Below are 23,129 nucleotides of genomic sequence, written 5' to 3'. Positions count from 1 at the left end.
GTTAGGTCCGGCCTAGGATGTTTTTGAGCGGGAAACATTCTCGACACTTACCGCAGTGCGAATATTGAATCCGACCACTACCTCGTTGCAGTATGTCTGCACTCAAAACTCTCGACGGTGTACACCACGCGTCGGACTCGTCCGTCGTGGCTAAACATTGGACGGCTATTAGACGGTAGACTAGCCCAAGACTACGCGCAGCAGCTGGAAGTGGCGCTACCAACGGAAGAGCCACTAGGTGCAGCGTCTCTTGAAGATGCCTGGAGAGATATTCGATCCGCCATTGGAAGCACCGCACCGATCAGAGAAACGACTGGTATAACGGCGAATGTGAGCAGTTAGTTGAGGAGAAGAATACAACATGGGCGAGATTGCGGCAACACTGCACGAGGGCGAACGAGGCACGATAGAAATGGGCGCGGAACAGATAAAACTCGATTTTTCGGAGGAAAGAACGCCAGTAGGAAGATCGAGAACGTGAAGAGACGGAGCAACTGTACGTACTAATAACACACGAAAGTTCTATGATAAGTTAAACCGTTCACGTAAGGGCCACGAGCCACAGCCCGATATGTGTAAGGACATAAACGGGAACCTCCACGCGCGCAGGACATGCGACTTCCGGCTCCGAATCTCCAGGAAATCCAGGAGGAGATCGGCCGACTGAAAAACAACAAAGCCCCTGGAGTTGACCAACTATCAGGAGAGCTGTTTAAACACGGTGGTGAGGCACTGGCTAAAGCACTCCACTGGGTCATTTCCAAGGTTTGGGAGGATGAGGTTCTGCCACAGGAGTGGATGAAAGGTGTCGTGTGTTCCATCTACAAAAAGAGCGATAAGCTGAATTGTAGCAACTACCACGCAATCACATTGCTGAACGTCGCCAACAAGGTACTCTCCAAAATTTTATGCTGCCGACTAGCACCAAATGCAGGAGAGTTCGTGGGACAGTACCAGGCGGGATTTATGGGTGAACGGCCTACCACAGATCAGGTGTTCGCGTTCGTCAGGTATTGCAGAAATGCCGCGAATACAACGTCACACATCATCTGTTTATCGACTGCAAAGCCGCATATGATCCAATCGATCGGGACCAGCTATGGCAGTAAATAACTGATACGGTCGATCAAGGCGACGATGGATGGGGTGATGTGCGTAGTTCGAGTTTCAGGGGCATTCTCGAGTCCCTTCGAAACGCGTAGAGGGTTACGGCAAAGTGATGGTCTTTCGTGTCTGCTATTCAACATCGCTTTGGAAGGGGTAATACGAAGGGCAGGGATCGACACGAGTGGAACGATTTTCACGAAGTCCGTCTAGTTATTTGGTTTCGCCGACGACATAGATATTATGGCACGTAACTTTGAGAGGATGGGACATCAGACTGAAAAGCGAAACTAAACGGATTGGACTAGCCATCAACATGTCGAAAACAAAGTACATGATAGGAAGAGGCTCAAGAGAGGTCAATGTAAGCCACGCACCACAAGTTTGTATTGGTGGTGACGAAATCGAGGTGGTTGAAGAATTCGTGTACTTAGGCTCACTGCTGACCTCCGATAACGATACCAGCAGAAAAATTCGGAGACGCATCATGGCAGGAAATCGTACGTACTTTGGACTCCGTAAAACGCTCCGATCGAATAGAGTTCGCCGCCGTACCAAACTGACTATCTACGAAACCCTTATTAGACCGGTAGTTCTCTACGGACACGAGACCTGGACAATGCTCGTGAAGGACCAACGCGCACTGGGAGTTTTCGATAGGAAAGTGCTGCGTACTAGAAATACTACAATAAGAAATCAGTGAAGACGCCATCTTGTTTCCAATCGAACCGTCAAAAGCGGTTCCAATTCGACTTGTTCAAATTTTGCTTCCATAAGAAGCAAGCAAAAAGTTTAAGTGATGCCAGTATTATTTTCATGCATTTTTATACGTTGCCATTTCGACAGTTTTTCACTCCACCGGTCTCTGGTTATAGGGTTGCTACTGCGTACCATCTATGGTGGGGTACATATGGCGAACGGAACGTGGAGAAGGCGAATGAACCACGAGTTGCATCAGCTGTTGGGAGAACCATGCATCGTTCACACCACGAAAATCGGACTGGGCTGGTCACGTACCCAGAATGTCAGACAGTAATCCGGTGAAAATGGTTCTCGACAATGATCCGACGGGGTAAGGTGAAGGTAAGGTGCACAGCGGGCAAGGTGGATCGATCAGGTGGAGGACGATATTCGGACCCTCCGCAGACTGCGTGGTTGGCGACATGTGGCCATGGGCCGAGCTGGATGGAGAAGACTTTTATGTATTGCACACGCCACTCCGGCCTTAGTCTGGTAATAAATAAATAAACATTCTTACTCGGAGCATAGTGTAATCACATAAAATAAATACTCATGCAATGGCGGACAGATGAAATGCTAATACAGTGATCGTTCGCTAATTGGGGCACGACCTCACCCCAACTAGCGAATGCCGTTCGCTAATTGGGGCGTTTTGACAAGCGTCAATGTTGTTTACTTTTTGCATTGAACAAAGGAAAATTTTACGCGCCAGAAAATATCGAACCCGCCAAACACGGAAACAAAACGTCAACGCGTTTTTGACATCATATTCTGACGTTTAGCTGCTTTTTAATTGGGTTTCGCCCCAATTAGCGAACCCCCAACTAAAAAGCGCCCCAACTAGAAAAACCCCAATTAGCGAACGTTCACTGTAGAGAATATGTTGAAATGCACGTCAAGTTCCGTTTAGTATGTTGACTAGTAGAAAAAGAAGACTATCAAAAAATGTTTAAATTTGTATCCAAAAAGAAACATTTTTGAAATTGATTTTTTCTATCTGAAATTCAAAGTTTATATTAAATTATCGAAATTGAATATGCTACGCATTAAAACGTGCAATCTGCTTCAATCCAAACAACGTTATTTGTATTTGAACATAATTATCAAGCATAATATAACGTCTCTGGGATATGTTAAAATTTTTATCTTAAATTCCGAAACAAAAATAGTGTCTAGAAATAGACTCACTAAGAACCACTATTACTACTAAATGTTAAGATAGTTCGCAAGTTCAAGCGCGCGCTCTCTTGTTCTCATCTTTCCCATCAATACTGAGCATCAGTTGAGATCAGGATCGAACTGAAACTGTGAATTCTATGCTGTGACACATATTCGAGCGCAGGCTTGAGCCGAGCGCAAAACTTTACGCTTATGCACACGTATTAACTTTTGCATTTCGCTTTTTAAACTGTTTTTGTGGCGATGGTCATGGATGCGATAACGATTTGTTTACCGTCATAAGCTCCCGACCAACGGAAGATGACAATCAACAAATAATTGCACTAGGTTCGACTATGATCGTCTCTATTTTTTGCATGGACGAAAATAGGTTTTGATTAAATTATACGAGTCAATCATATTTAGGTCTAATTGAGTGTTTTTCCGAAAAATTAGGTTATACAGAGAACAATATGGTGGTTGATAGTTTCCTGGACGCACAATCCGCAATTCTAACCATTCTAAATTCTGTATAAAATCTTGGCGTAGATTCTTATACAAAATAAAACGTAAGCTTATTTTGCAGAATAAAAAATAACAATTTTGTATTTTCTGGTTTTTCCTACAGATTTTTGCAAGAATTATATCAAAATCTGGCGTTTGCAAGTTTAGTGTAGAATGGTTTTGCATTGCTTCAGCCAATAACTCATTCCAGAGGCGGAATTCTGAAAAGTATTGAATGGCGGACTTCCAGTGCTATTTTCCCTCTACAACAATGAATCCTTAACATTGCTCTATGTCTAATATTTACAGCGTGAAACGCAGACGAAAATACCTGCCTTAACTATAAGCTAAATGTAATGAAACAGTTTTTCAATTCTGGTTTAAGTGGTCTGCCTTATCCCACCAAAGAGCGTAATACGTAAAACATAATGCACAGATTAATTTACGATAAGTTTTTGTTGCCAAAATCTAAGCTCGGCTTAATTAAAGTATACGTGAAAATCATTTTTTTGCTTTTCGCTAGAATTCTAGATAAATATGTATTGGGCATTATCATGATAACAATTTTTATTTCCACTGTAGAACAACATTGTTAATAATATAGTTCTATTTTATATACGGGCATTGACTTTCAATGACTAGCTAATATTTAATAAGGAGCAACCGTCACTCCAACCATTCAGTATTTCTCGTCACCCGTTACAGTAAACCCATCTCTGGACTCACCGCGATGAGTCGCATTTTTGAAGATTTTGCACCGACAATTTGTTACAACAAAGCACCCGCATCAGTCGTATCCGCGGAATGGTGCCGAACCAGAAGAACTTCCGCATCGGCGGGCACTTTGGTTCAAGAGATAATCGTGCCGAAAAAATCCGGTCGGGCTTGGACAATGCTAGCCGGAGACCTGTGCCGGGTAACACTGATCGAGGGCTCTCAGGTTGGCGATGTGAACTTCTGGAATCTACATAACACGAAGGAACGCTTTTATTCGGGTAAAACACGACAGCTGCATGCATCGCATCTGAAGCAGTATGACCGGCTGTGGAGCTCTCTACCGTATCTGCGTCCGATGGCTACATTCGTAACGGATTCACTCGCCGATTACGGCATCGATAAGGATGGTGGAGCACTGCATGATGTGATTGGGACGCGTTGTGATGACTACACCTATAAACTGATAACGGGACGGGATCGCATTGGAAGTTGTCACAGATATCTTACAGAAGCCGTAAAGGAGTTTGGTTTGGAAGAGTCTGATGTTCATGATGTGTGGAATATTTTTATGTGCACTGGATTTACGAGGGTAAAAATTTAAATAGGCGTTGAGGTAGGCAAGTTTTAAGAATATTGTGTTTCTTTCCAGGACACTCAGCAATATTTCTGCAAACCTAGTCCCGCCAAGAAAGGTGATTTCATTGAATTTGTAGCAGATATGGACTTGATTGTTGCGCTAAGCGCCTGCCCACAAGGTTTGAGTTTGAATTCAATTATATTTATATAAATTTCCACAACATCTTATTGTATTTGTAGGTGATGTGTCTATAGTTGTTGGACAGGAAGTTCCGGATGAGAAATGTTACCCAATGAAAGTGGAAGTGTTTCGACCTTAAAAAGGAATTTGTAGTTCTCAATTACGATCAATACATTGATGAAAATTGAAATATATTAAAATAGCATAATTTTTTTTTCAACTTCTAAATACACATTTTTTAAAACGTTTAAAAATTATTTCGTAGTTTTCAAGACCACCCTTCAAGACAAGAGAGTTGATTTGCCAGTAATTAAACATGACTGCAGAAAAATCATTCGCAATGATAATGTCGATTGTGGTCCCAGCCATAAACCATTAGCTTTGGTGTCAGTCGTTGGCAGTGGTTGCAATATTTCTTCTTTTTTAGCCTCAGTAAATCATAGAGCACTCAAATGAAGGTCATCGGGTGTGTTTGGGAGTTAATCAGCCGCGCTTCTTCGGCAAACTTTGACAAAAAAGATTTAGTATTTTTGAATGAATAACAACACTCAAGATCATTTAGTGATAGGATTTCTTTCAAGGAAATATTCTGGATTAGTAGATTTGTTTATCTATTTGACTTAAGGAAACAATACATAGGTATTTGTTTTGTTTCTTATGATGAATATTTCTATTACTTGTTGAGATCAAAAACAACTTATAGTAAAACACTTATATGATTTAACCGAATGCAAATGACTAACATTTTTTCAAACAATCATTTAATGTTAACATTGTTACTGGTACATATTGTAATATTGATCCAAATGATTATGTCGGGTCTTGAATGAACACAACAGATGATAGATAATACAACGGTAGGGTAAGCAAGTGAGTTGGGCGCTTTTAATAGGAGGTGTGCATTGCGTAATGGGTCAGGAGAGCAGAGTCTATCGCACAAGGAATGACACAATAGAGTTCTCTTTGAGCTTAAACGTAACACTAGCATGATCCGTATTCATCCATCCACGTCTCGTAACGGGCCACATCATTTGCTGACACTGATTTGCGCGTTTTGACCATCGCGTCCTGGAAGTCCTGTGCCGTAACCGGCAAGTCCACCTCTTCCCTTCGAATCATTTTTATTTCCGACGGTGTCAGACCATTGATGTGCCTCCTCATTGCCATCATGGCGGCATCGCTGAAAACTTCAATGTTTAAATATACAATTCCTAGAGGACAGCACCTAATAATTACCGGCAAACATTAGCAATGTCGGATCCCGTATAGCCTCTGAGCTGATCTGCAATTGTATCGGTTTCCAAATCGGGTGACATATTGACCCCCTTTAGACAGAGTTCCAACAGTGCCTTTCTGGTGTTGTCGTTGGGAAGACCGATGTAGACACGCTTCTCGAATCGCCTCCTGAAAGCTTCATCAATATCCCACGGATGATTGGTCGCCGCTAAAACCATGATTATTTTTTCATCGCTGTAACTTGAGAGCAAATAATTCTCATTATTGCCTATAGATGAAAGATATTACACATTTAGGCATTATTTACAGTGAAAAAATGTATATTTATCAACTAATTTGGTAAAAATTGTATACTCATTCAATATTATACCTAATCAAAAAATGAATGAAATTTATAGAAAATCAAATAATAAAAATGTACATTTGCGTTTCATTACAACTTTTTACAGAAGTAATATTGAATCTTGAAACAAGAAATGAGAACATATATTTTATCAACGCTTTTTTAATACGTTGAAATCAAGAATATGGGAAATTATTACAACAAACTTACATTTTTGGAAACATTGCTTTCATTGCTTACATTGAGCATGTATTCATAAATTCTAAAGTAAATTATTAATCAATAATAATCTTACCTTGCAGCGTTCAATCCATCCATTTGTATGAGCAATTCCGCTTTAAACCGCCTGCTGGCTTCGTGTTCTGAGTCACTTCCCCGACAGGCACACAACGAATCAATTTCATCAATAAAAATCGTGCTCGGAGCATAGTATCGTGCCATTTCGAACAACAGTCGCACCAGTTTTTCACTTTCTCCTCGGTACTTCGATGTTAAGGTGCTCGAAGACACATTGAAGAACGTTGTACCGCACTCTGTAGCAACGGCCTTGGCCAGCATGGTTTTCCCTGTGCCAGGTGGTCCAACCATCAGAACACCCTTCCAGGGTCGTCGAATTCCGCGGAAGAAATCTGGTAGAATAACCGGAAGCACAACTGCTTCCTGGAGAATGGCTTTCGCTTCGTTCAATCCGGCTACGTCGTTCCACTGTACATTTGGATTTTTCTGTAGCATGTCCTTTTCCAACGTGTCCACCAGGTGAGCTTCATATCCTATGGGAGAGAAGATCTTGGACTTTTCGATCCGTTTCACCGGTGAGTTCTGTTGCTGAGGGGAGTTTTCTTCAACCGAAGTGGCCTCTTGGTCGTCAGAACCTCCCCCTTCCTCCGAGGACGACTTCTTCGGTCGTTCCTTGATCTTGGAGGTGGCCAGTTTTCGAGCACGAATTCTTTCGACAGATCGACTTTTACGCAGCGAAGATTTCTGACCACTGTTCCTGCTACTTCTTCGTTCCGTGGGGGTATTTGAGGAACTTGTGTAACCGACACTGTGCTGGTGCGTAAGCGATGAGGTACTGTGGTGATTTGAGTTATTGATTGAAGGCAGTGTTGGTTGGAGCTCTGGGTCTCTACGGCGCAGCGAGGATATCCAGCGGGAGTCAGTTGCCGTTGGAGGAGAAGCGGCATTGGAAGCCATGGCGGCATGTCGAGGGTTCGGGTGTACTTCTAAAAAGAAAGCAAATAATGATTCATAGTGCAGAGGCACAGGCTTAAAGCAGACTATTATTTAAAAAATCCTATTGGCGCGCACATTAGGCTATAAATGTTCCCACGAACGAATCGTTCGGCGTCCAATAGAAAACACTACTCGCGTATTTAAAACACAAATCATGACATACGCATATCCTCTAATGGCCTGTATGGGCTGCTATTCACTTTGTATTGAGCCCAGTTGAAATGGTAGATCAATTGGTCTGAACTCAAGAATGATTTGGAGAACTTAGAATATCCGGTTCGAACATATCTAGATCGTAAATCATGCACATGACCTCAAAGTTCCTATATAAGTTGTAATTGACTTTATATTGGTCCCAATTGAAATGGTAGATCATTTGGACTGAACTCAAGAATGATTTGGAGAGCTTAGAACATCCGGTTTGGACATATCTAGATCGTAAATCATGCCTTTCGTACCTATATGGGTCCTATTGACTTTGTATTGCGCTCGGTAGAAATGGTAGATCATTTGGTCTGAACTCAAGAATGATTTGGAGAACTTAGAACATTCTTTTTAGAACATATCTAGATCGTAAATCGTGCGCATGGCCCCCAAAGACTTGCATGGGTACCATGGGTTGCTAGTGGCTAGTGGCTTTAGATCGTAAATCATGCACATGGCCTCAAAGGGCCTGTATGAGTTTCTGTTGACTTTGTATTGAACCCAGTTGACATGGTAGATCAATTGGTTTGCACTTAAGAATGATTTGGAGAACTTAGAACATACGGTTTGGACTGATCTAAATCGTAAACGGCCTCTGTATGGACCCCATATTTTGCTATTGGTTTCATACCAAACGTAACTGACCTGGTAGATCAAGGCTTTGAAATCCAGAATGGTTTGGAGAATATAGAACATCTGTAGAAATATTGTCTATCGTTCATGCGCGATATTTGTGTGCAATTTTTGTCTATATAGAGTCAAATCCGGGTCAATATGATCCGATCACCGTTAATGTGAGTTTTTGAGCATTGCAGGAAGGCGCACACCAGCGTCTGTTCTCCATATTGGGCGGCTGATCGTCGTCCGAATGCCATCGTGACGCTGCAGGAGGTTTATTGGAAGGGAGGGATCAATGGTGCGAACGTTAAGACCAGCTACCAGAACTGCGGCAACACACACGAGCTGGGAACAGCTTTCATAGTGATGAGCGATATGCAAAGGTGCGTGATCGGGTGGTGGCCGATCAATGAGAGAATGTGCAGGTTGAGGATCAAAAGCCGGTTCTTTAATTTTAGCATAGTCAACGTCCAACACTCCGGAAGCACTGATGATGATAAGAACGCATTCTATGCGCAGCTGGAACGTGAGTTCGACAGCAGCCCAAGTCACGACATCAAAATCGTCATAGTAGATTTGGACGCTCTGCGCAGATAAAAATATGTTGTGATTTTAAATGTATTTTTGTGCACATATTTGGAGCATGCAAATAAACGTGACATTCAATCGATCTCACTGTCCTTTCAAATCAAAATAAATTTAAACGGTGCTTGCTTGTAAAATTCAATAAAATTTAATTTAATATCGAATGTTAATTCGTTTGATGGGATAGGCTGCAATTTTACCCGTCATTGAATTTTCAAAATTATTTGCTATGGGGCCCTTCTTGAGGACTTCTGGAATACAATTAAAGAAGCCATTAACGACGCAGCGAAGAGCAGCGTCAGGTATGTGGAACGAAGCCGACGGAACGATTGGTTCGACATAGAGTGCAGACAGATTCTGGAGAAGAAGGATACAGCTGGGGTGGTCGCGCTGCAGCAAGGGACCCGACAGAATGTGAAACGCTATTGCCAGAAACGAAGACAGCAGATCGATCTTTTCCAGGAGAAGAAACGCTGCCTGTAAGAAGCGGAGTGCAAGGAGAAACACGTTCTCAAGAAACACGCAAGTTCTATCAGAAGATCAACACATCCCGCATAGGCTTCTTGTCGCGAGACGAAACATGCAAGGATAGGGATGGGAGCATCTTGACAGACGAACGTGTGGTGATCGAAAGATGGAAGCAGCATTACGAGGAACATTTGAATGGCACTGCGAGTACAGGCAGTGAAAGTCAAGGCAGCGGAGGAGATGATTACGTCAGGTCAGCGGAAGACGGAAGCCAACCAGCCCCCACCTTGAGGGAAGTTAAGAATGTCATCCAACAGCTAAAGACCAATAAAGCAGCTGGTAAGGATGGTATCGGAGCTGACGTTAGGCATAATGGAAGTTAGGCATAAAATGATCCAAAGAACAGCCTATGACTTAAAGAAGGCGGAGTTATGCCAAACGTCCATTATGCCTAACGTACATTATGCCTTACGTCCGTTATGCCTATCGTCCATTATGCTTATCGTACTTATGCCTAACGTCCTTATGCCTAACGTCGCGGACCCGTCTAGCCTACTACGCGCTCAAGAAGAAAATGCGGTCCTGAAAGATTCACACCCGCACCACATGTGTCATGTACAAAACACTCATAAAACCAGTCCGGTAGTCCTCTACGGAAATGAAACTTGGACCATGCTCGAAGATGATTTACAAGCAATCCGAGTATTTGAGAGACCATCTTTGATGGTGTGCAAGAGGAAGGGTGTGTGGTGGCGAATGATGAACCACAGGCTCGCCCAACACTACGGCGAACCCAGTATCCAGAAGGTAGCTAAAGCCGGAAGGGTACGATGGGCAAGGCATGTTGCAAGAATGCCAGACAGCAAGTTTGCAAATATGGTGTTCGCTTCCGATCCGGCAGGTACATGAAGGCGTGGTGCGCAGTGAGCGAGGAGGGCTGACCAGGTACAGAACGACTTGGCGAGCGTGGGACGTAATCGAGGATGGAGAGATATGGCTTTGAACCTTGTATTGTGACGTCAAATTGTTGATTCAGTGTTATCTGTTTAGATTTTAACTAAATAGAAGCCACTTTCCAGTTTCAGAAACATAAAATTTTTCAATTACGTTTAAGTGGCGTCGCCATATATATATGCCACACCATATATATGTGACATTCAATCGATCTCACTGTCCTTTCAAATCAAAATAAATTTAAACGGTGCTTGCTTGTAAAATTCAATAAAATTTAATTTAATATCGAATGTTAATTCGTTTGATGGGATAGGCTGCAATTTTACCCGTCATTGAATTTTCAAAATTATTTGCTATGGGGCCCTTCTTGAGGACTTCTGGAATACAATTAAAGAAGCCATTAACGACGCAGCGAAGAGCAGCGTCAGGTATGTGGAACGAAGCCGACGGAACGATTGGTTCGACGTAGAGTGCAGACAGATTCTGGAGCAGGAGGATACAGCACGGGTGGTGGTCGCGCTGCAGCAAGGGACCCGACAGAATGTGAAACGCTATTGCCAGAAACGAAGACAGCAGTTCGATCTTTTCCAGGTGAAGAAACGCTGTCTGGAAGATTCGGAGTGCAAGGAGATGGAACAGTTGTGCCGTTCTCAAGAAACACGCAAGTTCTATCAAAAGATCAACACATCCCGCATAGGCTTCTTGTCGCGAGACGAAACATGCAGGGATAAGGATGGGAGCATCTTGACAGACGAACGTGTGGTGATCGAAAGATGGAAGCAGCATTACGAGGAACATTTGAATGGCACTGGTGTGCACTGGTGTTCGCTTCCGATCCGGCAGGTACATGAAGGCGTGGTGCGCAGTGAGCGAGGATGGCTGACCAGGTACAGAACGACTTGGCGAGCGTGGGACGTAATCGAGGATGGAGAGATATGGCTTTGAACCTTGTATTGTAACGTCAAATTGTTGATTCAGTGTTATCTGTTTAGATTTTAACTAAATAGAAGCCACTTTCCAGTTTCAGAAACATAATTTTTTTCAATTACGTTTAAGTGGCGTCGCCATATATATGCCACACATCTGACTTCTTGATTGATTTTGAATTCAATGTGTTTCATATAAGAAACAAAACCGAAGAATTGCAGAATTAATAACACTTCGGTTCATTGCTGTTACGACAATGTTTCTGATATGTTGCAAAACGCATTGTGCTCAGCTGAGAAGTATTTTTTTTACAGTCCCCTGCATGTTCAGTATAAGGTACAATGAAGTTACAAATGACTTTGTTGTTTATGTAGTCCACTTGTATCAGAATCTCCAAATATAATTGATGGTTATAGTAGAAGGTTGAAAATCCCAAGGTCCATAGTTCGATCCCCGATTGGTTTTTGTGTTTTTATTTTCATTGTAGCCGCAAGATGTTGCAAATAGGCTCCACCTCTTTAGGCGCTTATTGCGTCACAAAGGAGTTCTAAATACGACACCATGTGCATAACTCAGAGCTTTAGTAAGTCACTTCACAGTAGTTGTTACACACAGAGAAACAAGTGATGTTGCTTGGGAAAGAATCTCCCATCCACAAATAGGACTTAGTCGAGTCAAGTACAAGACACTGAAATCGACCTTACTGTTGAGGACGAAATGCGTATCTGTAAAGTTACAATCAAACGGTGGAATAAAATGGAATAGTATTCGTATTACTAAGTGTAAATAATGTTTGGTTCTTTAGTTTTTTAGCCTGTGCTGAGAAATGCGGGTAACCGGGAACACTATCTTCCACCCCTTCGTTATGCCGGGCTAATAAACATTTTTACTGTAATAGTGGCTTACGAAATTTGTCACTGTTTTCCTATATACTTATTAGCATTGTAATGCACATCCAGTCCTTTTCATTTACACAATCAAGTTTGTAATGACGATTATATAGACGATTGCATGGGTCAAAAACTACAAATGAAACAAAAAATTGAACATTGTCTCACGGGTTAAAAAAAAGTAAAAATGCCTTCATATAGTGTCAGATGACGTTATGATGCAATCGTTAATGATGAGTTCTATTTGTCACATGTTTCAGTAGGTGTACTGAACCAAAACTCTTCTAGAAAATTTCCTCAAAGCGCCATTTAAAAGTAGCTCACGTAATCACAACAAAACAACTACAAATGTGCGAATGGTTGTTCGAAGTAACCGACTAAGAAATTGGGGTTAATGGTATCCACACTGAAGGTTGGACAATCTTTGCTTAAGAACAACTCAACCTCTACACAACATTAGCTTTCAGCCACTTAATTTAGGTATTTGGGTCATCGACGGCGACGCGTCAGAAATCTTGGCTGTCAAAGATGTAATAATAAAAACCACAGCTAATTAGCCTCCTTTCTCCTTCGCATACAATCGCCAAGCAAACTACGCTCTAGAACACACAGTGCCCTCACCCTGTAAGCCCGATGTAGGAGAAGCATAATCTGTATGCTGACCTTGTGTTGGAATTTTATTCTTCTGCAGGTTGACACGTATTGAGCTGCCGCCACCGATTCCACTGGCTGCCACGTTAGATGTGCTGGTCGCCTTCCTGACACCTCCACCAATTACCGGAACACCTCCGACTCCTCCACCACCGCCTCCTCCCACCACTCGTGTTCCACTTTCGACACCCATCGGGGCACCACCAGGCCCGCCACCGTTGGAGGCAGATATCCTTGACGGCCGATGGGTGGTGGTAATTTTGGTGAACGCGAATGGCGCTAAATTATCCAGTATCAGCGTGTCCATCATCCGGGCCATATGCTGAAAACTGGACGTGGAAGGTTGTGAGCTGCAAAAGAAAAGAGAAGAAAACATTTTTGAACTAATAGCGTCTTGGCAGTCGAGCGGGAAATTGGGCCCGTTACAAACGGGAAGGACATCAAACACATTATGCAAAATGAGGGTTCATCTGAAGAATAAGGCAGGCGGTCAGAATATGGTAAAGAATTATCAGAACATATGCCTGGGCTTAACTAGGAGAAAATAGCCGAATTTGGCTATTCTCGGTTGGTCAAGCTGAGTTGATTGCTATATACACCTAGTTTTTTTACGCGGTTGGACTTCATCAATTTCTCGCCAACCTAAGAATTCACAACTTTTCAAATACCAACTGAATTTTCTCTAATATTTGTATAGGGTCGTGGGGTCAACATATTGTTTCATTGAAGCTAAGAGTTATAATCGACCAGAATCAAATTGCGTAACAATAAACCAAGGTATACAGGTCATTAACACACTAAAAAAAGTTCGACTTTAGAGTTAAATGATAACTTTATGGTATCAGTTTGTTATACGAGAAAAGCAACAAAACCTGTTTTTTACATTTATTTGCATAATCCTTCGATTTCAAAACTTAGGTAAATAAAAGCTTTAAAACGAAGGGCATGAAGCAATGAAAATATGAATGATTCACAAAGCCAACCGGAGTAAAAGACTCAGTTATTTTATTATATTAGCTTTTTAGACTACTTATACATAAAAACAAAAACTGAAACAACTTTCTGGATAAAATTTAACAACAGGCTACCGTAGCGTGACAAGCTTCCAACTAGCGAGTAGAACCATGTTCTCCCTGGAGAATCTGGTTGATGCATTGTTCATTGGTACATATCACGCAACATACATACCGCTTGAGTAGCCAACAAACGAGTAAACCATAGTGCTTCAAGTTGTGAGCAACTGGTGGCTGCAGTAGAACATGCCAGGTAATATACAAAACTGGAGCGAAATACCGTAAGCAGAATTATGCATCGGGGAAGGCTATTATAAAATGCACCATTTGATCTTTGCGCCGTCTGGATTACATTTTGTAAAAAATTGTGTTAAAACGAATGAGCGACGAAGAATTAATGGTAGGACATTGTACAAAAATATATCACATTTTGAATAATTGTTTGACTTCGTCGTACCATGCATACTTCAAGTTATCCGCCGACCTCAACAAAAATTTCGCCAAGAGCCCAACAGCCAAAATATCGATTTAAAACTTTCAAAGCCGAGATTTCGGTAAAACTTCCTTTCAGTAATTTTAACGAAATTTAGCAAAAAAATATTTGTTGGTAAAGTTTACCGAAATCTCATTAACATGTTTGATTTGAATTAATACAAATCATAAGGCATGAGTTTTGATACAATTTTCTTAGCCATTATTCCCCGCTGATTCGTTATGAGCTTTTCTCCCATACATTTCCCTTATTTATGTCAATGGGTTTGCAGCCGGAAATACTCCACAGGGCAGCGGCCTTGTGGCACGTGCCGCACTATGTTTGTTGTGACTAAGGTAGGATAATAAATCCTAGTGCCGCATGCATGTTTGTAATGCGGTTTAAAATGAAAATATTTTTAAACCACCAACGAAAGCTTTCAATAAAACTTTCAAAGATATTATAAATAGTGCTCTACCTGAACAGTTTTGTCTTCAACACAACTTGTGTCAAAAACACTTTGTATAGCAATGCCATAGGTTAGACTTGAATTTCATTATTCGGGTCCGTAATTCTGCTCATGGGCTACGAAATGGTGAGACGACATCTAGAAAGGAGCGTCAAACAAAGCTCTGGTCAGTGGTCATAACTCACAAGTTCCAGTACTCACGCTTCCACGGGTCTAACAATAACAATCAACAATCTGTTTAACTTCAATAAAAAGCTGCAAGTATCCTATTCGACCAAATGACTTATTCGGCCGCAAGACCTATTCACACGTATGGCCCGGTCAACCAAACGACTTTCAGCCGAACGGGTTTCGGCCAAACGACCCTTCCGCAAGCAGGCCATATCAAAGCGACCGTGTGCTGCCGAGAATCCAGTCTTGGCGTTGAGTGGGACTTGAAATAAATTTAACCCAACTTATCGAGCGTCTGTCATAGGGCGTCATGGTCTAAGAGAAATTACTGAAAACGGTGAGCTGTTTACAGAATCCTGTAGCAATAACGACATGATGGTTCCCATCAGATGGTCCCCATCGGTCAGTGCACAAAGTCACGTGGGTCTCTCGTGATGGACAAACTGAAAATCAAATCGACCACATCTGCATCAGCCGAAAATGGAGACGGAGCCTTCTTGATGTCCGGAATAAACGCAGCGCTGACATCGCGTCTGACCATCACCTTCTAATTGGCGAGATCCGATTGCGCATTGCTCGGATTCAGTGGCGAGCCACTGGAGCAGTGGACGGCCATCAAGAATGCCTTCATCGAAACACGCGAGAACAACCTGGGTGAGCTGTGCACTCCACGGAAGGAGTAGATTACAAATGCAACCTGGCTGCGATAGAGCGGGCAAAAACCAAACAAGCCAAGTACAAGTTCCATCAACGGTATTCGGCTATAGAGAAGGAAATTAAACACTGCTGCAGACGAGACAGGCTAGCGTGGGTGGACTCCCTGCCCGACGAAGGAGAGAAAGCTCTCCGAGCAGCACAAGTCAACCAAAAATTGTTGTAGCCAGTACTGCAAAAGGTCGTGATCGTCATACGACAGAGAGCAAAGCACCTTTTTCTATTTCAGGCGACCAAATGAAGGAACCGTGGGTTATTTTAATAGATATATGCGAAGAATAGTGATTAGTGATTAATTCACCGAGTTGAAAGTGGTAATCAACACAAAAATAAAGCAGATATTGCACACTTTCATGCCCTGTCACGGGAGTCGGGACAAATATTTTTTTCCGATTTTTGTAGTATAAAAGCGTATGATCCTGCCGCGCCTTCCGAAAGGATTAGCGGATGATTTAAGCGCCACTCCTAATGGAGACCATCCACCTGTTTTAGGGTTGCCCGGCCTAAGACCTTTCAGGGAAAAGGGTTACTGTTTTCCAATAATGGGAGGAAAGCGCGAAGATCGACAGGCTACAGGTATTCCAAATAAAAATTACTCCCCCTTCAAAAAGAGCAAAGACAATCTAGTTGAAAGCAAGAATATCCGCTCACAGTTGTTATCATCATCGGTTGGCTATAAACAGCTCACCCCGATCAAATCTAGGAAAAAATGAGAGTGTCCGTTGGTTGGATTCAGGGCCAACCTCCCCAGTAAAATAATCCAAAAGAAAATGCTACAAAATAACGAAACCGAGTAACATAAAAACCTCCTCTACATTACCTCTTCTCGTTCCTTTAAAGCGACAAGTCGATTTGTCATCAACCATCCAACAATATATTCGCAGTTCAATTTCTTTACTTTATTTTGTAGGGATACATAACTATCCATTCAAAGCTCTCTCTTCTTCCTTCTTATCCTCTAACTCTATTCCCCTCTCTTTATCTTCCACTATCGTTCTATTCTCCTATCACGTGCTTAATTGTGCGGTGTGGGCATTCACTTCATAGGGATCGGCTAATAGAAAAATAGTCTCTCACCGCCACGCATCACCAACCAAAATTGGGAGCAGGCAAATCCAAAATTGATTCTTCACTAAGCACGCTTGGGCGATTTAATTTGCATGCATGCGTTCGTTCTACTCACGGACCATCTGTATTATTGTCGGCGTTGCGCTCCACGACGGGGACGCTGCTGTTGGTTGCTTGCGGACGATGGTGTTGAACGGTCGACGAACGGTGCGGTGCCGCCGCGGCCTAGTGAGCGGACGACGCCTACACGCTTAGAATCAATAACACAGAGATGTGTTTGCATCACACAAAACGGACCTAATGCGGAACATCCCCTAGATGAGCGACAGTTACACAGGCACAAAAATGCCTCGTACGGTCGTGATAACGGTCCTTTTCAACATGTTAACGTTTGTACAGATTCCTTGTTTCATGAGGAACCAAATACTGTTGAAAATATTGAAATCCAAGCTTCAATAAAACCACACGAGCCATTTTTGTTGTAACTATGTTGTAACTATCGCTCATCTAGGGGATGTTCCGCATTAGGTCCGTTTTGTGTGATGCAAACACATCTCTGTTTTATTGATTTTAAGCGTGTACGCACGTGCTCCACGGACGGAGATGGCGACGCTTGCCATGTGCTTACGGGATGGTGGAGAAGGTGACGCTTACCGACGGCTCATCTAAACGATGCCGGTCTCTTACACCGCGATCGCGGTGCGCGCTCTGTTGCGGTTCCTTCTTCTACTACGCTACGGAATTACTTCATGACGGGACCGTGGACCGCCGGGAAACTTTGAAGCTGCAAGGTGGGGTCAGGAGTAGGAGCTGGCTAAAACCTGTGAGGTGACGGGTCTCCGGCACACTTGCCACAACTCTGTCTTACGCTCCACACTCGCACACTACCTACTGCTAGCACGTTTGATTGATCGCACGATAGTTCGATCGACTTACTTTTTAGCTTACAAATCACCTCACGACGCGAAACTAAATCGGAGAACTCCTGCCTCTTCCACAATCCAGATCAAAGTGAACGAGTCACAGTCAAGAATCCTCAGATTAAATGTAAGATTGTCCTAATTCTTAGCCTCCGGTTTTGACCTCACGAAGTCCCTAGATCGCATTTCCCCCTCCTAACGATCGAAGTGCATGAAGCAATTAAGGTCACTCCTGACGGAATCCAAGTTTTAAAGTGCTTGCGTTTTCGGGGGCACACCACTCGCTACGAAAGCAACGCACAACTGTCATTTTTATTATTTCACGCATGCTGCGACGCAGCAAAGCTAAATCAACAAAAATGACAGTTGTGCGCCGCCTCCATATCGAGTGGTGTGCCTCCGAAAACGCGAGCACTTTGAAACTTGGATTCCGTCAGGAGTGACCTTAATCCATTCGGATTACAGCCTACTTTGCCTGCCGATCTTTCCCGAAAATTATTAAAGAGGCTTTGTTGGGATATTCCCCAGTTGGATGGTCACTAACCGACTCCGTGACGTAATCACATGCGCTCGCCTTTGCCAACACATGGTTTGCACGTTGATCTGTTGGTCTAGAACGTTCTTTGCTTCGCGAGCGCGAGAGTATTTGGAAGCTAGAAGAGCTTTTTGTTTTCCTGGAAAAGCGGTACAACGGAATGCTAGGAAATTTAAAATTTGGTACCATTTACAAAAACTATTAATTAAACTACTTTCTATATTTAAATCAAGTTCATATTCAATTATACTAAATATTTACAAAACTGTAACGGACCGAATGACCGTTACAAGTATGCCTTTCATTCTTTGCGTTTCTGTAGGTATTGAAAGGGACGGATATGTGACCATCGCGTGACATCTCCCATTGAATAAGAAATTCCAGTACTGGTTGCAGCAACTTAATTGTGACTAAATCTAAATCACATATGAGTTGCTGTAATCCATGGGAATATGTTTGCTGCTAGCGCTGAGCTGACGATATTCGCCTCCTCTAAAATACATCACGACGCCTGAGTGATGAATCCGAGGATACCAGTGAAAGACGCGACAGGTCATTTACTCACCGACCCAACTGACCAACTGAAACGGTGGTTCGAGCACTTCGAACAACTTCTCCAAGTTTCGACGCCCGACCAACTATCAACATCTCGGCAAGAGCCGCAATGGGTGTGATGCATTACCCGCGTCAACTCCGAAGCTCCAACATTGCAGAAGATTGAAGCAGCCATCCGAACCAAGGAATCTAACAAGGCTCCCGGCTCCCAATGCTCCGATTTGCCGGTTTCCGGTTTGCGATTGATCGTGTACTAAACCGTGGACTGTTCTGGTAGCCTTTTACTGTCGAGCATCTAAACAACTTCTCCACTTATTTCCTTTATTCCGTCCTTCGTCTTCTTTCGTCCTTCATCTTCTCTCGCCCTTCCTCTTCTCTCTCCCTTCCTCTTCTTCCGTCCTTCCACTTCTCTCGCCCTTCCTCTGCTTTCGTCCTTCTATCTTTACAAGGGCTTTCAAGCCGGCGATAGCGGCTTTATTCCTCCTTTATACCTTCCTCCTCCTCCTTCCCTTCAATGGTCTACGTAGCTTCAGCGGCTGACACTTCACCTCGCGACCTTCTTCCTCCTAACTAACTTTCTTCCTTCTGTGGCCGACGACCCGGAAGCGAGTAACTCTGTTCGCTGCGAGCTTATCAGTGGTAATGCCGGGTAGCTTCCTGATCAACAATGCATAACAAAATTATAACAAGGGTAGTTATTTATTTCAGAAAAAAAAATGTAACAAAGTGTGCTATAAATTTGGCTGGTTAGTTGTTAAAAAAAAATATATCAAAAATCTCTCTAGCCGTAACACAATTAAATCATAGGTTGATACATTCATATCAACATTATAACAAACGTTGATATAATTATCCTACATCACGTATAAAAATATGGTACGCTACAATGACGGAATTCCATCTATAATGCAGGCAATTAACATTGTACTTGCTATTAGTATCGAACATAGATGCAAGTTATTCTGTAGGTGATTACCTCCACTTTTTTTCAATATCTACAAAAAAATGTAGGCAATTACTTTGTGTAAATGTACATAGCTAATGTTATTATTTTGATATGAAATAAATTTAATCGAAGACACATTTTTATATGGGAACTACAGAACCTTTGAATGGAGACGGTTCTTGCTAGGGTTTTCAAACCAAAACAGCTGGATTCTGCCGTCCTCTACGCCTGATCTTCTTCCACAAACGCTCTTCACTTCAACTCTATTTAACTCGGTAACTTTCAATTTGAAAACTTAACATCCGTTTACTTCAAAATGCTTTAGAATAATGAACGATTTTTGATTCGTCTCCAGCTTCACAAATTTTCAATATCTTGGTAGCCAGTTAGTGTTGAACGGTGAAACCAAGATCGATATAGGAGCACGGATCAAGAAGGCTATAGGGCTGCTTTGGCGAGTTTACGATGGAGATCTAATCAGATTAGTTAGCTCGAAATACCGAATATTCAACTCTAACGTGAAATCTGAATTGTTATACGCCAATGAGACTTGATGTGTATTAGCAGAGATCACGCAGGAACTGGAAGTATTCATAAACCGATGATGTCTACGTTTCATAATGGGCATGGTGACCTCACAGCTGGATTTCTAATGGTGAGCTCCATCGACGATGCCATAAAAATCCGATATCAACAGAAATTCGAAAGTATAAATAAATACTGTGTAGTACCCTTCAGTCAGCGCGTCGATATCTGCATGGCGAAGGCGATGCTCCCGGACATGATCAACTGACATAGCTCTGTTTGTTGTGATTAACCTTCTGTCTGTACTAAAAAAAACACTTACTTCGTCTGTGCTTTGGGGTCATATTGACCCCAAATTGAAATCGTTATAACTTTGTTATTGTTTGGCCAATTTTTTGAGTTGTTTCGAAAGATAATTTAATCATCTTTCAGGACGTTATCTAACCTTGATCATAGGTGTGGTACCTCACGAGGAGGAGTTTTCGTGAAAAAGGATACAAAAACAGTGACAAGAATTCCTGGGGAATGACCTTCGGCCATTTTTTCGTAAATAATTCTTCAGGAAATACCATCAAGATTTTTTCAAAAATAAAAATTAAAATTACCTTCGAATACTATCGGAAATTCTCCGGTAAGAATTCCATCCACAAGTCTTGGACAAAATTTTTCTCTTCTGGTTTTCCCAGAAAATCCCCCCGAAATTACTTTGCAGATGAATTTAGAAATTCCTTTAGTAATTCAAACAAGGTAATATAAGAACATTTCGATAATTTCATCGTTGATTTCTTTACGAGTTATTTTAGGAATTTCTTCAGAAATTATTTTAGAAATTCCTTTGAGAATTCCTGTAGGATTATTATTTATTTAATCAGACTAAGGCCGAAGTGGCCTGTGCGGTATATAAGAGTCTTCTCCATTCGGCTCGGTCCATGGCTACACGTCGCCAACCACGCAGTCTACGGAGTGTCCGCAAGTCATCTTCCACCTGATCGATCCACCTTGCCCGCTGCGCACCTCGCCTTCTTGTGCCCGTCGGATCGTTGTCGAGAACCATTTTCACCGGGTTACTGTCCGACATTCTGGCTACGTGCCCGGCCCATCGCAGTCGTCCGATTTTCGCGGTGTGAACGATGGATGGTTCTCCCAACAGCTGATGCAATTCGTGGTTCATTCGCCTCCTCCACGTACCGTCCGCCATCTACACCCCACCATAGATGGTACGCAGCACTTTCCTTTCGAAAACTCCAAGTGCGCGTTGGTCCTCCACGAGCATCGTCCAGGTCTCGTGTCCGTAGAGGACTACCGGTCTAATTAGCGTTTTGTAGATTGTCAGTTTGGTACGGCGGCGAACTCTATTCGATCGGAGCGTCTTGCGGTACGTACGATTTCCAGCCACTATGCGTCTCCGAATTTCTCTGCTGGTGTCATTTTCGGCAGTCACCAGTGAGCCCAAGTACACAAATTCTTCTACCACCTCGATTTCGTCACCACCGATGCAAACTCGCGGTGGGTGGCTCACATTGTCTTCTCTTGAACCTCTTCCTATCATGTACTTCGTCTTCGACGTGTTGATGACTAGTCCGATCCGCTTAGATTCCCTCTTCAGTCTGATGTAGGCTTCCTCCATCTTCTCAAAGTTACGTGCCATAATATCTATGTCGTCGGCGAAACCAAATAGCTGGACGGACTTATTGAAAATTGTACCACTCGTGTTAATCCCTGCTCTTCGTATTACCCCTTCCAAAGCGATGTTGAATAGCAAACACGAAAGACCATCACCTTGCCGTAACCCTCTGCGGGTTTCGAAGGGACTCGAGAATGCCCCTGAAACTCGAACTACGCACATCACCCGATCCATCGTCGCTTTGATCAACCGTGTCAGTTTATCCGGAAAACCGTGTTCGTGCATTAGCTGCCATAGCTGGTCCCGATCGATTGTATCATATGCGGCTTTGAAGTCGATGAATAGATGATGTGTGGGCACGTTGTATTCGCGGCATTTCTGCAGTACTTGGCGAATGGCGAACACCTGGTCCGTGGTGGAGCGTTCGCCCATAAAACTCCGCCTGGTACTGCCCCACGAACTCCCTTGCAGTTGGTGTTAGTCGACGGCATAAAATTTGGGAGAGTACCTTGTAGGCGGCGTTCAGCAATGTGATTGCGCGGTAGTTGCTACAATCCAGCTTATCACCCTTTTTGTAGATGGCACGACACCTTCCATCCACTCCTGCGGCAAGACTTCCTTTTCCCAAATCTTGGTAATGACCCAGTGCAGCGCTCTAGCCAGTGCCTCACCACCGTGGTTAAATAGCTCTCCTGGTAGTTGGTCAACCCCAGCCCAGAGGCTTTGTTGTTCTTCAGCCGGCCAATCTCCTCCTGGATTTCCTGGAGATCCGGAGCCGGTAGAATTATGTCCTGCGCGCGTTCTCCCAGGTCCATCACCATACCACCATCTTCGTCTGCCACATCGCCATTCAGGTGTTCTTCGTAGTGCTGCCGCCACCTTTGGATCACCTCACGCTCGTTCGTAAGAAGGTTCCCGTTTATGTCCTTACACATATCAGGCTGTGGCACGTGGCCCTTACGTGAACGGTTTAACTTCTCATAGAACTTTCGTGTGTTATTAGCGCGGTACAGTTGCTCCGTTTCTT

The 23,129-nt window shown here is 43.0% G+C and overlaps 2 protein-coding genes across 10 annotated transcripts in view; one reads left to right on the top strand and one right to left on the bottom strand.

Moving 5' to 3' along the window:
- Positions 1 to 4,160: 4,160 nt before the first annotated feature.
- Positions 4,161 to 5,221, top strand: LOC134219478 (uncharacterized). The gene is made up of 3 exons (XM_062698215.1): positions 4,161 to 4,813; positions 4,874 to 4,979; positions 5,041 to 5,221. The coding sequence occupies exons 1-3, from the start codon at positions 4,238 to 4,240 to the stop codon at positions 5,118 to 5,120; spliced, it is 762 nt and encodes a 253-aa protein (XP_062554199.1). The 5' UTR covers positions 4,161 to 4,237; the 3' UTR covers positions 5,121 to 5,221.
- A 358-nt stretch (positions 5,222 to 5,579) lies between these two features.
- Positions 5,580 to 23,129, bottom strand: part of LOC134220331 (katanin p60 ATPase-containing subunit A1) — a 54,072-nt gene continuing 36,522 nt past the window's right edge. For 7 of the 9 annotated variants that reach the window (XM_062699359.1, XM_062699357.1, XM_062699358.1 and 4 more), the window contains 4 exons: positions 13,061 to 13,440; positions 6,856 to 7,783; positions 6,218 to 6,457; positions 5,580 to 6,161 (listed from right to left, as the gene is read on the bottom strand). In XM_062699359.1, the coding sequence (XP_062555343.1) occupies positions 5,963 to 6,161; positions 6,218 to 6,457; positions 6,856 to 7,783; positions 13,061 to 13,440 (1,747 nt within the window). In that variant the 3' untranslated portion in view covers positions 5,580 to 5,962. The remainder of the gene's footprint in view (positions 6,162 to 6,217; positions 6,458 to 6,855; positions 7,784 to 13,060; positions 13,441 to 23,129) is intronic. The other 2 variants (XM_062699351.1, XM_062699353.1) reach the window with 2 other exon arrangements.

The sequence above is a fragment of the Armigeres subalbatus genome, chromosome 3 (genome assembly GCF_024139115.2).
Source record: "Armigeres subalbatus isolate Guangzhou_Male chromosome 3, GZ_Asu_2, whole genome shotgun sequence".
NCBI classification, from domain to species: Eukaryota; Metazoa; Arthropoda; class Insecta; order Diptera; family Culicidae; genus Armigeres; species Armigeres subalbatus.
Note: the sequence above shows the minus strand (reverse complement) of the source record. Positions and strands in the feature narration are given on the sequence as shown.